We start from the raw sequence: 12,928 nt of genomic DNA on the forward strand, positions 1-12,928 counted from the left end.
TTAACAGCGGCGTCATAGGACCGTCATAATTGTGACATGACACTATCATGGGCGTTACTGAATGCTTATGACAGATGTCATGAGGTGTCATCCAGCAAATTATGTCACTAACTCGGTTTAAATCCAGCTCGGATCTTTTTTATCCATTCAAAAGTGAGCTAATTTGCCTGATAACACTAAATGACATCGCTTAGAAGTATTCATTCATGCTCGTGACAGTGACATGTCATAAATGTTTGTCTAATGACAGTCCACTGTCCACTGTGTAATAAAATGTTATTAAATATTATAAATACCAATTAATGAAACAACTAGAACAGTAACTGAGGAAATAATTAGCACATAACATGAATTTTGATTGTAATTTACATCAACACTGCAATGCATGCTAGGAGGCATGTTGGACACCAACAGGTTTGGCAGCAGGTGGCAGCAGATGTTGACTGTCTCCCCTAAGGCAGCAGTGATGGCCAAATGAAGCTTTATGAAGCAATGAAGCTTGTAGTCAATTGGTTCAAAGCTTAATGGTGGTTCATTCTGTCGTATGATGCCACTGTCAAATTGAGTGTTGCCGGTTAATATCTTTTGGTGTAAAAATCCCATAATACAGTGAGGACAACTGTGGCTTATCGTCCAGTGCGAAGTGTCAAATTTGGTGGCTGGTGACTCATAGTCAGGTGCTTCTTATAGTGCGAAAATTACGGTAATTAAAAAATCAACGACCTGAAATGCCCCAAAATTAAACTCAATGGTTGCCATCGACCTCTATAGATGTCTAAAAGCAATTCAATTGACAGCAGAAGCATGAAAAGAGCTTGTTTCTTTTCAATTTGTTTATTACTGTAGTTGTATCGTAAAATTTTGTTTATTTCCTGACTCGTGTATTGATTATTGTTATTACACCATATTGTGAGATCATTATCTTGAGCCAGTCATCGCATTATAAGGTATTCGGAGATTGTCGAAATGGATTACACTCACCCTTGCCCTGTCATACTATAGTCTTTCCTGTCCTCCTCTCTTGGATTCCTATTGCTGTCAGCAGCACCGAAAAATACTTGTCATGCAACACGTATTGCTTGTATCGTATTTTAAAACGGCAAATATATTGTAAATCAGCGCTGTATTTTCTGATTTGATTGAAGTTGAGGTTAGGCACGTTGTCAGACACCAAATGGGATGGTTTGGATCATAGTACACATCAAAAATTCAACTTGGCGGGCTGCGCTCCTCTTATAACCGAGCTGGCAGGTGACATCCCGCTCCTGCTATTGATCAAGAAAAATCTAAAAAGATGACATCCACGCATTGCTTCCCTTTCTGCCAAGATAGCAAAACATATATTTACACAACCTCCTAGTCGAAACCACATGTCACTGCCTTAGCTCTATTGCAGCCATTCAATTAACCGCCGAGTGTGTTTGGATCGAATGTTGGAGGCTTGACGAAGAACATTCGTTTTGATGGAGCCAAAGTTTTGCTCCGGTTGGAAGTCATCCTGCAAAGTCCTGTCAATTTGTGTCCACTCCTTTCCTCTTCCTCTTGTTTTACAAGACCGCTGCCCTTCCACCTGTGCGATACAGGAAGGGTTGAGGAAGTAACACCCATCCTTTTGTGAATGACCCTCACCACGTGGGGGGCTTCCAAATATGGGCGATATGCATAAAGGGATTTTAAGGGGGAGGCAGGGTGGACGAAAACAGTCATTGCATGAAATTTGACTTATATACCCTAATTTTCGCACTATAAGGTGCACCTGACTATAAGCCGCAGCCCACCAAAACGGCATTTGTTCATAGATAAGCCGCACTGGACTATAAGCCGCAGCTGTCCTCACTGTATCATGGGATATTTACACCAAAAGATGTTAACGGGTACAACCTTATTTGACAGCGGCATCATACGACCGACTGTCATAAGACCAAATGAACCATGATTATTAAACTTGAACCAATTAGTGCAAAGCTTTATTGCTTCAAGAAGCTTCATTTGGCCATCACTGCTCCCTTAGGGGAGACAGTCAACCTCTGCTGCCACCTGCTGTTGACTGTTGTCATCCAACATGCCTCTTAGCATGCATTGCAGCACTACAGATGTAAATAACAATCAAAAATCGTGTTCTGTGCTAAATATTTCTTCAGTTACTGTTCCAATTGTTTCATCAATTGCTAGTTATGGTATTTGCTAACTCTTTATTTGACAGTGGTGTCATAAGATTGTCATTACACAATCATTATTATGACATGTCTCTGTTCTGAGCATTCATGAATGCTTATAACAGATGTCATTAAGTGTTATCCGGCAAATGATCTCACTTTTGAATGGATGCAAAAGATCCAAGATGGACATAAATTGAGTTAGTGACATAATTTGCCAAATGACACTTAATGACATAAGCATTGAGTAATGTCCATGATAGTATCATGTCATAATTTTTATGATCTTATGACAGTCTTATGACACCGCTGTCAAATAAAGTGTTAGCTAAAAAAATCAACAAATAAGCCACACTGGACTATAAGCCACAGGTATAAAAATGGAGGTAAAAAGTAGCGGCTTATAATCCGAAAATTACGGGTATATCAAAGTTGTAAAGCAATAAAACTGCAACAAAAATGAATGAAATGAACAAAAATATATTTTAATAATGGGTCAAAATTACTTTTCAAACAGATCATGTCACTAACACCTTAGATGGTCATTTGCCTTGCATAAAATTTAAAAAATTAAATTAGGGGAGGGCAATTTTATTTTTCCAAATGATTTTTTTTTCTTGATTAAAAATACTTTTTTTTTTTTTTTTTTTTTTTTTTTTTGATTGAAGCAACTTTGGGGGGGGATTGAATGATTTCGACACAAATGTCCTACCCATAAATGGCCCTAACACAAAAAGGATTGCTTCAATCATAGAAAAACCTTTTCAATCAAAAATTATGTGTTCAAATGCAAATTTTTCAATCTCAAATATTTTTTCTCACTCAAAAACTTGAAATTTTTCTTTTTTTTGATTGAAGTGATTTTTCTTTTTGAAATTTTTTTTTTATTTTTTAAGCAACTTATTTTTTTATTGAATCATAAAGACAAAAAAGTCCAAGCCAAAATGTGGCCCAAACACATATCAACATTGCTTCAATCAAAAAAGTTGCTTCAAAAAAAAAAAAAAAAAAAAACGTGATTCCAATCAAAAAAAAAAAAAAAAAAAAATCAAGGAAAAATAGCTTCCACATGCTTTTTTTTTTGAGTTTCAAATTTATTTTTGCAATGAAACACATTTTTTTGATTGAAGCGACTTTTTTTGATTGAAAATATATATTCTGATTGAAGAAACTTTTTTGTGGGTTGAATAATAAAGACACAAATCTACCTCCATATGGCTCCGCCCAGGGGATACAATTTTTGACTGTGGTAACTACATTGGCACGACACCGGCAAGCGTACCCTATTCAATGGATGAAAATCTTGGTGAAAAAAATTGCCGAAGCAGCCTGATTTAGAATCCCCCTCAAGAATGATGGGAAACAAAATACGCTCATTGTCAACTTATTATTATAAATATTCTTGTAAGTTCATTTTATTGCTGACACTGCATTTCGGGGTCATCAACATGTTGTGCCCCCCCCTGCCCCAAAAGTCAAACTCTGCCTATGGCGACATGGGAGGTGTAGCGGTTATCAAAATAATTGACAACTATTTTGATAATTATTAATCATTCCGAGACGTCGGACTACCAGCTTTTTCCTTTTAATAATGAATTAGTACAAACTCACTTGACTGTATAGCTTAATGCTACATTTCAGTTCATTATTGGATTGTGTGAATGACAATGCACTCTTTCGCTGTTAATGTCACGCGGTTAAGATGCTTAATCAGAATAAAATATACATTATTGTTCTTTTAATACTACATTAATACATACTCGATTTGACTTTTTATCTTAATGTTATGTTTGAGTCAAGGGCGTATGTCTGCATAGGGAGGGTGGGGACATAACACTACCGACTTTTGAGGATGCTGAAATTGTCCCCACCAACTTTTAAGCAACCTTATTTGCATTATATATGGCTTCAGTGATATAGGTTATTTAGATTGTCTTCCCATATGTTTTAAGAATAGAACTGACCCGACCATTATTAACTGAACTACAGTACTTTCATTATGTTAAGACTTACATTGACCCCTTTTCACTTGCTGAATGTGCCAGTCCATTTTTCTCCCTCAAACGCACGTTTGATAGGCTGATGACCTGAACCCACCCTCCACACACACACATTCATAGCCCGATAGAAATACAACATGCCGCCTCCTCCGCCCCCTTCGAAGATGAGGGATATTAGAAGTTTTTTTTCCCGCCAGCAAAAAGACGTCAATGTTGTGGAGGTGGGGAACACACCACTAATTTTGCGATTGAAAGTCCGACCTCCATCAGAATTTCTCGAACTCGAGGAGGAAGCTGTGTTGAGAAATATCCTCTTGCATGTTTTCTACTGTTAACGTTAATTAAACTGTACGAAATGTAGTGAACTAAGGATTACCTCATAGATACAGTAGTTGTGTATGTTAATATAATTTGTGTTTAAATATTGCAATTGAAATTTGCGAACAAAATCCAGACATTTATTCTGGAAGTTTTCAAAATGTTTCTTTAGTAGTTTTTGAAAACCAAGGTTTGAATCGAACGGTGTATCACCTGAAGCAATACACATGAAAGTTAGTATATGTCAAAACAGGTTTATTTTGCATTGATCATTTAGCCTATCAATTAATTAGGTTCATACTGGTGAGAAGTGTAGCCCTGACCCCCGTCCCGTCCCCAACAAAAAGTGTACATGCAGGTCATGCTGTTATATCGTCCCTACCAATTTCGAGACCAAATTTACGCCCTTGGTTTGAGTTCATGGTCAGATTACGCGAATTAGAATGCGATTAATCGTGGTTAATCTCTTGCGATTAAAATGCTTCGTCACAAAAATGACACTTTTTTTAATACTAAATTGATACATACTCAGCTATTTATCTTAATGCTACATTTGAGTGCATAATCAGATTATGTGAATAAGAATGCGATTAATCGCGGTGAATCTCTCGCGATTAAAATGCTTCATCAGAAAAATTTTACTTTTTTCTTTGAAGAATAAGTTACTACCTACTCAACTTGACTGTTTAGCTTCATGCTACATTGGAGTTCATGATTGGATTGTGTCTATAACAATGCGATTAATCGCGGTTAATGTCACGTGATTAAAATGTGTGAAAAAATAGATATATATATATATTTTTTTCCTTTTAATATTAAATTATTACATACTCGACTGTTTATTTTAATGCCACGTTCGAGTTCATGACCAGATCACGTGAATGAGAATGCGATTAATTGCGGTTAATCCTTTCGTGTTTAAAATGCTTCATCAGAAAAATTACACTTTTATTCTTTTAAAAATGAACACTAACCCTAACCCTTACTCCATACTCGACTTGACTGTTTAGCTTAATGTTACTTTTCAGTTCATGCTCAGATTGTGTGAGTAGAGAATGTGATTAATCGCGGTTAATCTCACACGATTAAAATGCCTCATCAGAAAAAATATACATTATTTTCTTTCAATATTGAATTAGTACATGGTTGATTGTTTGTCTTAATGTTACTTTTGAGTTCATGATCATATGTGAATGAGAATGCGATTAATCGCGGTTAATCTCGCACGATTAAAATGCCTCATTAGGAAAAAATATACATTTTTTTCTTTCAATATTGAATTAGTACATGGTTGATTGTTTGTCTTAATGTTACTTTTGAGTTCATGATCATATGTGAATGAGAACGCGATTAATCGCGGTTAATCTCGCACGATTAAAATGCCTCATCAGAAAAAAAAATTTGAATGCTAAAACACTACATACTCGACTGTTTATTTTAACGCTACGTTTGAGTTCATGGTCTGATTACATGAATTAGAATGCGATTAATCGTGGTTAATCTCGTGATTAAAATGCTTCATCCGAAAAATTACACTTTTTTTAATACTAAATTACTACAAACTCGACTGTTTCGCTGAATGCTACGTTTGAGTTTATCATCGGATTGTGTGAATGACAATGCGATTAATCGCGGTTAAAATGTAGTATGATCAGAAAAATACATTTTCTTCTTTTAATGCTAAATTTCGACAAAGTCACTTGACTGTTTAGCTTGATGCTACGTTTCAGTTCATGAGCAGATTGTGTAAATGACAATGCGATTAATCGTGGTTAATCTCATGCGATTAAAATGCCTTTTAGAAAAAAATATATTCTCAAATTATTGCTGTATGACTGTAATTGCTATCATGGCTTGGTCAGACACTGCTTAACTCATTGCCTGCCTTGACGGTGCTAAATGTCCAATCCATTTTAGTGGGAGGGATGGCTTCCGCTTCAAATAGACTCGTGATAAACTCAATCATGTTGTCATTTTAGCGCCGGACCGATACTACTATCGGTGAAACTTCATCGAGGGGGATTCTACCAGAAAATCGTGGGAAACTCCGCCCCCTTCTTTCCCTCCTCCTCCGCATGTTCATTTTTTCCCTCTTTTCACCAAGTAGGGGTGAAGAAGTCTTTTCTCCCAGGCTTTGGGAGGCAATGTGTCGCTGTAAAGGAAAATATTTAGACATACTTCATCCTCCATACTTCAGCACATTCCTTTTTAGCGCCCTGCTGTAAACCGTGTTTTCTGTCGCCTGTGATGAAATCGGTCGATTCCGCTCACCTCTAACCTTTGCCGTTTTTCATTTCTCTGCATAAAGGGGCCTAAGCGAGGGAAAAGAGGATATTAAAGCAGGGCTTTGGTGATTGACAGGAATGCTAATTCAGCTTTTCGGAGTTTGTTCTCCTCTCCTACCGAGGAATCTTGAACCCCGGGACTCTTTTATGCCATTTTTAGCTGTTGTCGTCTTGGTTCTCATGACATTTGCTGCAGTTTTCTGGGACGGCAAAGTCCTGCGGGAGTTTAGGCAGTGGTGGCGTCATGTTTTTGCTGTGTGTGCGTGCGTGCGTGGGGAGACGACATAGTGGCGTTTTAATTATGTTCTTTGTACTTTGAAGGGGGAGTTGAAGGGGGGTTAGGATTACAGCGTTGTTTTCAGGGTTCGTCAAAAGTCTTGAATTTTAACTTGTATTGTGTGTATATATCTGAAATGTTTATCTTTAATTTTGAACGTTTTTTTTTTTCATGAATTTTTTTATGTACCAAAATGTTCGCACTATGAGGCGCACCTGACTATAAGCCGCCACCTGACAAATGTGACATGAAAATGACATTTGTTCATAGATAAGCCGCACTGGACTATAAACTGCAGCTGTCCTCATTGCGTTATGGGATATTTACACCAAAAGATATTTACCAGACATCATCTTATGACGTCATATGACTGTCATAAGACTCAATGAGCCGCCATGAAGCTTTGAACCAATTGGCTGCAAAGTTTCATTGCTTCAAGAAGCTTCATTTGGCCATCACTGCTCCCTTGGGGGAGACAGTCAACCTTTGCTGCCACCTGCTGTCAACACCTTTGTCGTCCACCATGCCTCCTAGCGTGCATTGCAGCGCTACAGATGTAAATAACAATCAAAATTCATGTTCTGTACTAATTCCTCAGTTACTGTTCCAGTTGTTTCATTAATTGCTAGTTATGGTATTTGGTATCACTTTATTTGACAGTGGAGCCGTAAGACTGTCATTAGACAATCAGAATTATGACATGACACTCATGAGCATTAATTAATGCTTATACCACATGTCATGTAGCATTATCTTGCAAATTATCTCACTTTCAAATCGATGTAAAAGACTCAAGCTGGACATAAATGGAGTTAATGACATAATTTACCGGATGACACTTAATGACATCTGTCATAAGTATTGAGTAATGCCCATGATCGTGTCATGTCATAATTATGATTGTCTAATGACACGCTTATGGCGCCGGTGTCAAATAAGTGTTACCAAACACCGTAACTAGTTTTAATTAATGAAACAACTGGAACAGTAACTGAATAATTAGCTGCAATGCATGCTTGGAAGCAAGTGTTACCTGTTAACCCAACTTTAAGTCAAAAAAATAAGCTGCACTTGACTGTAAGACGCCGGATTCAAAATTAAGGAAAAAAGTAGCGGTTTATAGTCCGAAAATTACGGTACACATTTAAATTGAATTATTTAACAATATTTTTGTCATTTAAAAAATGGAAAAATGAAAATATTTTATTTTTATAAATTACAAAGTTTAAAAAAAAAAAAAAAAAAAAACTAAAAAAAAAGCACTAAATATTTTTTACGTACGTACGAATGCGCGAGTTAAAAAAGCAAAACCTTTTTTTATTTATTAAAAAATTAATGGTCAGGGTTATTTTTCTAAGTGATTTTTTACATAATTAGGAAAATAAAAAAATACATTTAAAGCACAAAATATGAATAAATATGATTAATAGAAATTATGTATACTTTTTTAATGATTGGGGGTTTTTATTTGTTCACATTTGTTTAGTTAATAAAGAACTGGAGATATTTTTTGGTATTCAAGAAATACTTTTAAAGTATCAGTTTTTTAACAAATAACATGTTTTTTATTTACATTGCATTTGTAGAACTACAGTACTCATATAATATAAATAATATCAATACTTGTCCATATTTAAACATCAATTTCAAAATATGAATACTATTTCATGAATGTATAGATCATTTTAATAATAATAGTAATTATTAGGGCTGTCAAACGATTACAATTTTTAATCGAGTTAATCATAGCTTCAAAATTAATTAATCGTAATTAATCGCAATTCAAACAATCTATAAAATATGCCTTATTTTTCGGTAAATTATTGTTGGAATGGAAAGATAAGACACGAGACGGATATATACTGTACTGTATTTGTTTATTATAACAATAAATCAAGATGGCATTAACATTAACATTCTGTTTAAGCGATCCATGGATAGAAAGACTAGTAGTTCTTAAAAAATAAATTTTAGTACAAGTTATAAGAAATTTTATATTAAAACCCCTCTTAATGTTTTCGTTTTAATAAAATTTGTAAAATTTTCAATCAAAAAAACTAATAGCTCACCATTGTTGATGTCAATAATTACACCATGCTCACTCATGGTGCTGAAAGCCATAAAATCAGTTGGACCCAAGCGCCAGCAGAGGGCGCCAAACACCAAAAAAACAAGTAACAAGCGGACATTACACTCTGCTGACATTTTAATCTGTTTGAGCGGGGCATGTGCGTTCATTGCGTCAAATATTTTAACGTGATTAATTTTAAAAATCAATTACCGCCCGTTAACGCGATAATTTTGACAGCCCTAGTCATAAGCATTGAGTAATGCCTATGATAGTGTCATGTCATAATGATGATTGAAAAAAATAAAAAAATAAACTAGTAGCTCGCCATTGTTGATGTCAATTATTTCGCAATGCTCATGGTGCATAAAATCAGTCGCACCCAAGCACCAGCAGAGGGAGACAAAAACACAAGTAACAAGTGGACATGACAATTGCGTCAAATATTTTAACGTGATTAATGAAAAAAAAAAATTACCGCCCGTTAACGTGATAATTTTGACAGCCCTAGTAATTATATAAATAAACACATAATACTCTGGTTTGTGTTAGGTAATTTTTTCTAGTTGTGCAATGCCCACACTGACGTCGCACAACTCAAAACTGGACTTGTACTCCCAGAAAATCCATTCCCAAAACTATTTCACCCCTAAAAACTGTAAGAATACTTTTTAATTAATGCTCACGATGCGACCGTCCCTCCGGTCGCGCACATCTGCTCTGTTTTGACCACATTCGACGATGAGAAACTTGTCAACCAGCCGCGAAACCTCACATAAACCCAAAGCGGCTTTGGCGCGGCTCACCACACATGTTGCAATTAACATGTAACGGCACGCTCGGCCGCCCGGGCTCAAAGGCACCCGTGTGATGTTAGGTAGCCGCGCAGATCAAGCGCCGAGCCAACTTCGCGGATGTCAGGTGGCTTGGGGAAAAAAAACCTAATTCGCTTTCTAATCCAATGTGTGATATCTTCCTTTTAGGAAATACTGGCTTTTATTGACGTTTCTTCCTTACCTCTTGCCAGGATGTCTAAGAACGACGATGACGAGGAGGAGGCGGCTCGTGAGAGGAGGCGCCGGGCTCGCCAGGAGAGAATGAGGGCCAGGGAGCTTGAAGAAGCCGCCGCGCAGCCCGAATGTCCGGTGGTCACCAACTGTTACAGGTGAACAAGTACTACAAAAAGATAAACTAGCACACCTATTAGCCACTGATCTATCATAAATAGATCAAATAAGGATAGAAAGCAAAAAAAGCCTGGTTACCCGCCAGGCTAATAAAGTAATAGGACATCCCTAAGTGTCTGTCCTTAAGTTCTGCTTGGGTCAATACCATGTCAAATACTGTTTCGGGTATTTCTGGGTCGCTTTCTGTTGATTTTTGGATCACTTCCGGCTCACTTGCTAATTTTGAGTCAAATCTATTTAAGTCTGGGGCGATTCCAGTTTACTTTCTGTTGATTTGGGAGCAATTCCAGGTCACTTCCTGTTGATTTTGGCATCTCCGCGTCATGTCCTGTTCATTTCAGGCTTCTCCTGTTTATTTTGAGGCATATCCAGGTCACTCCCTGCTTTTTTGGGGGTCACTTTTGAGGGACATTTGTGGAACTCTTCTTGTTGATTTGGACATTTCCAGGTCACGTCCTGTTGATTTTGAAGCAATTCCAGGTCACTCCCTGCTGATTTAGGGTCACTTTCCGGTTTAGTGACATTTGTGGATCTCCTCTTGTTGATTCTGAGGAAATGCCAAGTCACTTTGTATTTATTTGGGGGGTAGGTTCAGGTCCCTCCCTGTTGATTTTAGGTCACTTTCTGGTTTCGGGACTTTTGTGGATCGCTTCCTTTTGATTTGGACGTTTCTGGGTCACGTCCTGTTTATTTAAGGTCAATTCTTGTTGACTTTGAGGCATTTCCATGTCAGTATTTATTGATATTTGTGGCAATTCTGGGCAATTCCAAGTCATTTTGTATGTATTTGGAGGATAAATTCAGGTCGCTCCCTGTGGATTTTGGGTCACTTTCTGGATCTCATCCTGTTGATGTGGACATTTCTGGGACACTTGTTGATTTTTGAGTAAATTCTAGTTAATCTGGGGGCAATTCCAGGTCACTGCATGTTGATTTGGGCATTTCCACATTGCACCCTGCTCATTTCAGACTTCTCCAGCTGTATTATTCATTTGGAGGTATAAATTCAGATCGTTCCCTGTTGATTTTGATTCACTTCCTGGTTTTGGGACATTTGTGGATCTTTTCCCATTGATTTGGGCATTTCGGGTCACGTCCTGTTAATTACAGGGCAATTCTTACTGATTTTGAGGCAAGTCAGGTAACTTTGTATTGATTTGGGGGTATACGTCCAGATCGTTCCCTGTTGATTTGATTCACTTTCTGGTTATGGGACGTTTGTGGATCTCTTCCTGTTGATTTGGGCATTACCAGGCAACTTCCTGTTTATTTCAGCTTACTTCCTATTGCCTGGAATTTTGGGTCACTTTCCAGTTTAGGGACATTTGTGGATCTCTTCTTGTGGATTTGGACATTTCCAAGTCACGTCTTGTTTATTTAAGCTCAATTCATGTTGATTTTGAGGCAATTCCAGGTCACTTTGTCTTGATTTAGGGGGTATAAGTTCAGATAGTTTCCGCTTGATTTTAATTCACTTTGTGGTTTGGGGACATTTGTGGATCACTCTCTGTTGATTTTGACATTTCCAGGTCACTTTTAATTTCAGGTCAGTTCCTGTTGATTTTGAGGCAAGTCCCTTTGTATTGATTTGGGTGATAAGTTGAGGTCGCGCCCTGATTTTAGGTCACTTCCTGTTTAGTACTGGAAGTCCCAGGGTTTTTATTGGCGAAAAATAAAGACCAGAAAGGCGTCAATCCATAGACCACTGAAATAAGCAATCAAGCAGACAACCCCGCTTGCACACTCCTGTGGAGTCGCTGCCTAGGTGTGAAGGGGAGGTTTCACTCTGGATAGCTGCAATTAGCATCTTGAATATTCACAAATCCGGGACTCCCTTGGCTTTGTCAAACACGGAGGAACTCTGAGATGGCCAGTCGCCGTATGACTGACATGGCAGCACTCAATGCATATGTGTATCAGGCATGCACCGGAAGGCAAGAGAGACGGGTGGACTTCTTGGTGGGTCTTTCAAAGAAATTGGCTCACTCTCATGTGAGAGCAAAGAAGGCGCAGAAGGAAAAATAGCTTCGGCAACAAACTCCAACATCTAGCCCCGGGGAAAGAGCGAAGTGTCATGTCACCACATAAAAATGCTTTTTGTTATTTATTAACCGTCCCTTGTATGTAGGCAAACTGCAGCTTTTGGAAGATGTAAAAAGGTTGTCCGCCCAATTGCCTGCCGGAGCAGTCCACTGTCCGACAAAGCCAAGGCAGCCCTGCCCTGCAAATACTCAAGATGCTAATTGGAGCAATCCAGCCCTGTGGTTTCGCGAGTGTGAATGGGAATGACTGATGAGGACCTCAATGCTCACAAAAGATATGCTGAGTAGGGTCAGATGACCTTTGTCTGGATACTAAATGGATTTGTATCAACTGATCCACCCTTGGTAGTTCTAGTGCTGAGGGACATTTGTGGATCTCTTCCTGTTGATTTGGGCATTTCCACGCCACGTCCTGTTTATTGGTTTCATTTAGTTTTCATGTCACTTCCGGTTTCTTTGAGGGCATTTCCTGGTCACCTCTTGATTTAAGGTCAATTCCTTTTGATTTTGATTTTTCAATATATGTTTAGTTTGTGTTTGTCGGTCCAACTGGAGTCCATAAGATTGAATGGAGAATTTCTTGAAGGTGTTGTTA

General features: G+C 37.8%; 1 protein-coding gene across 6 annotated transcripts in view; it reads left to right on the forward strand.

Annotated features, from left to right (window-relative positions):
* Positions 1–12,928, forward strand: part of cald1a (caldesmon 1a) — a 112,831-nt gene that overhangs the window by 61,673 nt on the left and 38,230 nt on the right. For all 6 annotated transcript variants that reach the window (XR_009066685.1, XM_057855033.1, XM_057855034.1 and 3 more), the window contains exon 3: positions 10,132–10,269. Coding sequence is in view for 5 of the 6 variants with exons in the window: in XM_057855033.1 (XP_057711016.1) it covers positions 10,132–10,269 (138 nt within the window). In the remaining variant the exon portion in view is untranslated. The remainder of the gene's footprint in view (positions 1–10,131; positions 10,270–12,928) is intronic.

Source organism: Corythoichthys intestinalis, chromosome 13 (genome assembly GCF_030265065.1).
Source record: "Corythoichthys intestinalis isolate RoL2023-P3 chromosome 13, ASM3026506v1, whole genome shotgun sequence".
Taxonomy (NCBI): domain Eukaryota; kingdom Metazoa; phylum Chordata; class Actinopteri; order Syngnathiformes; family Syngnathidae; genus Corythoichthys; species Corythoichthys intestinalis.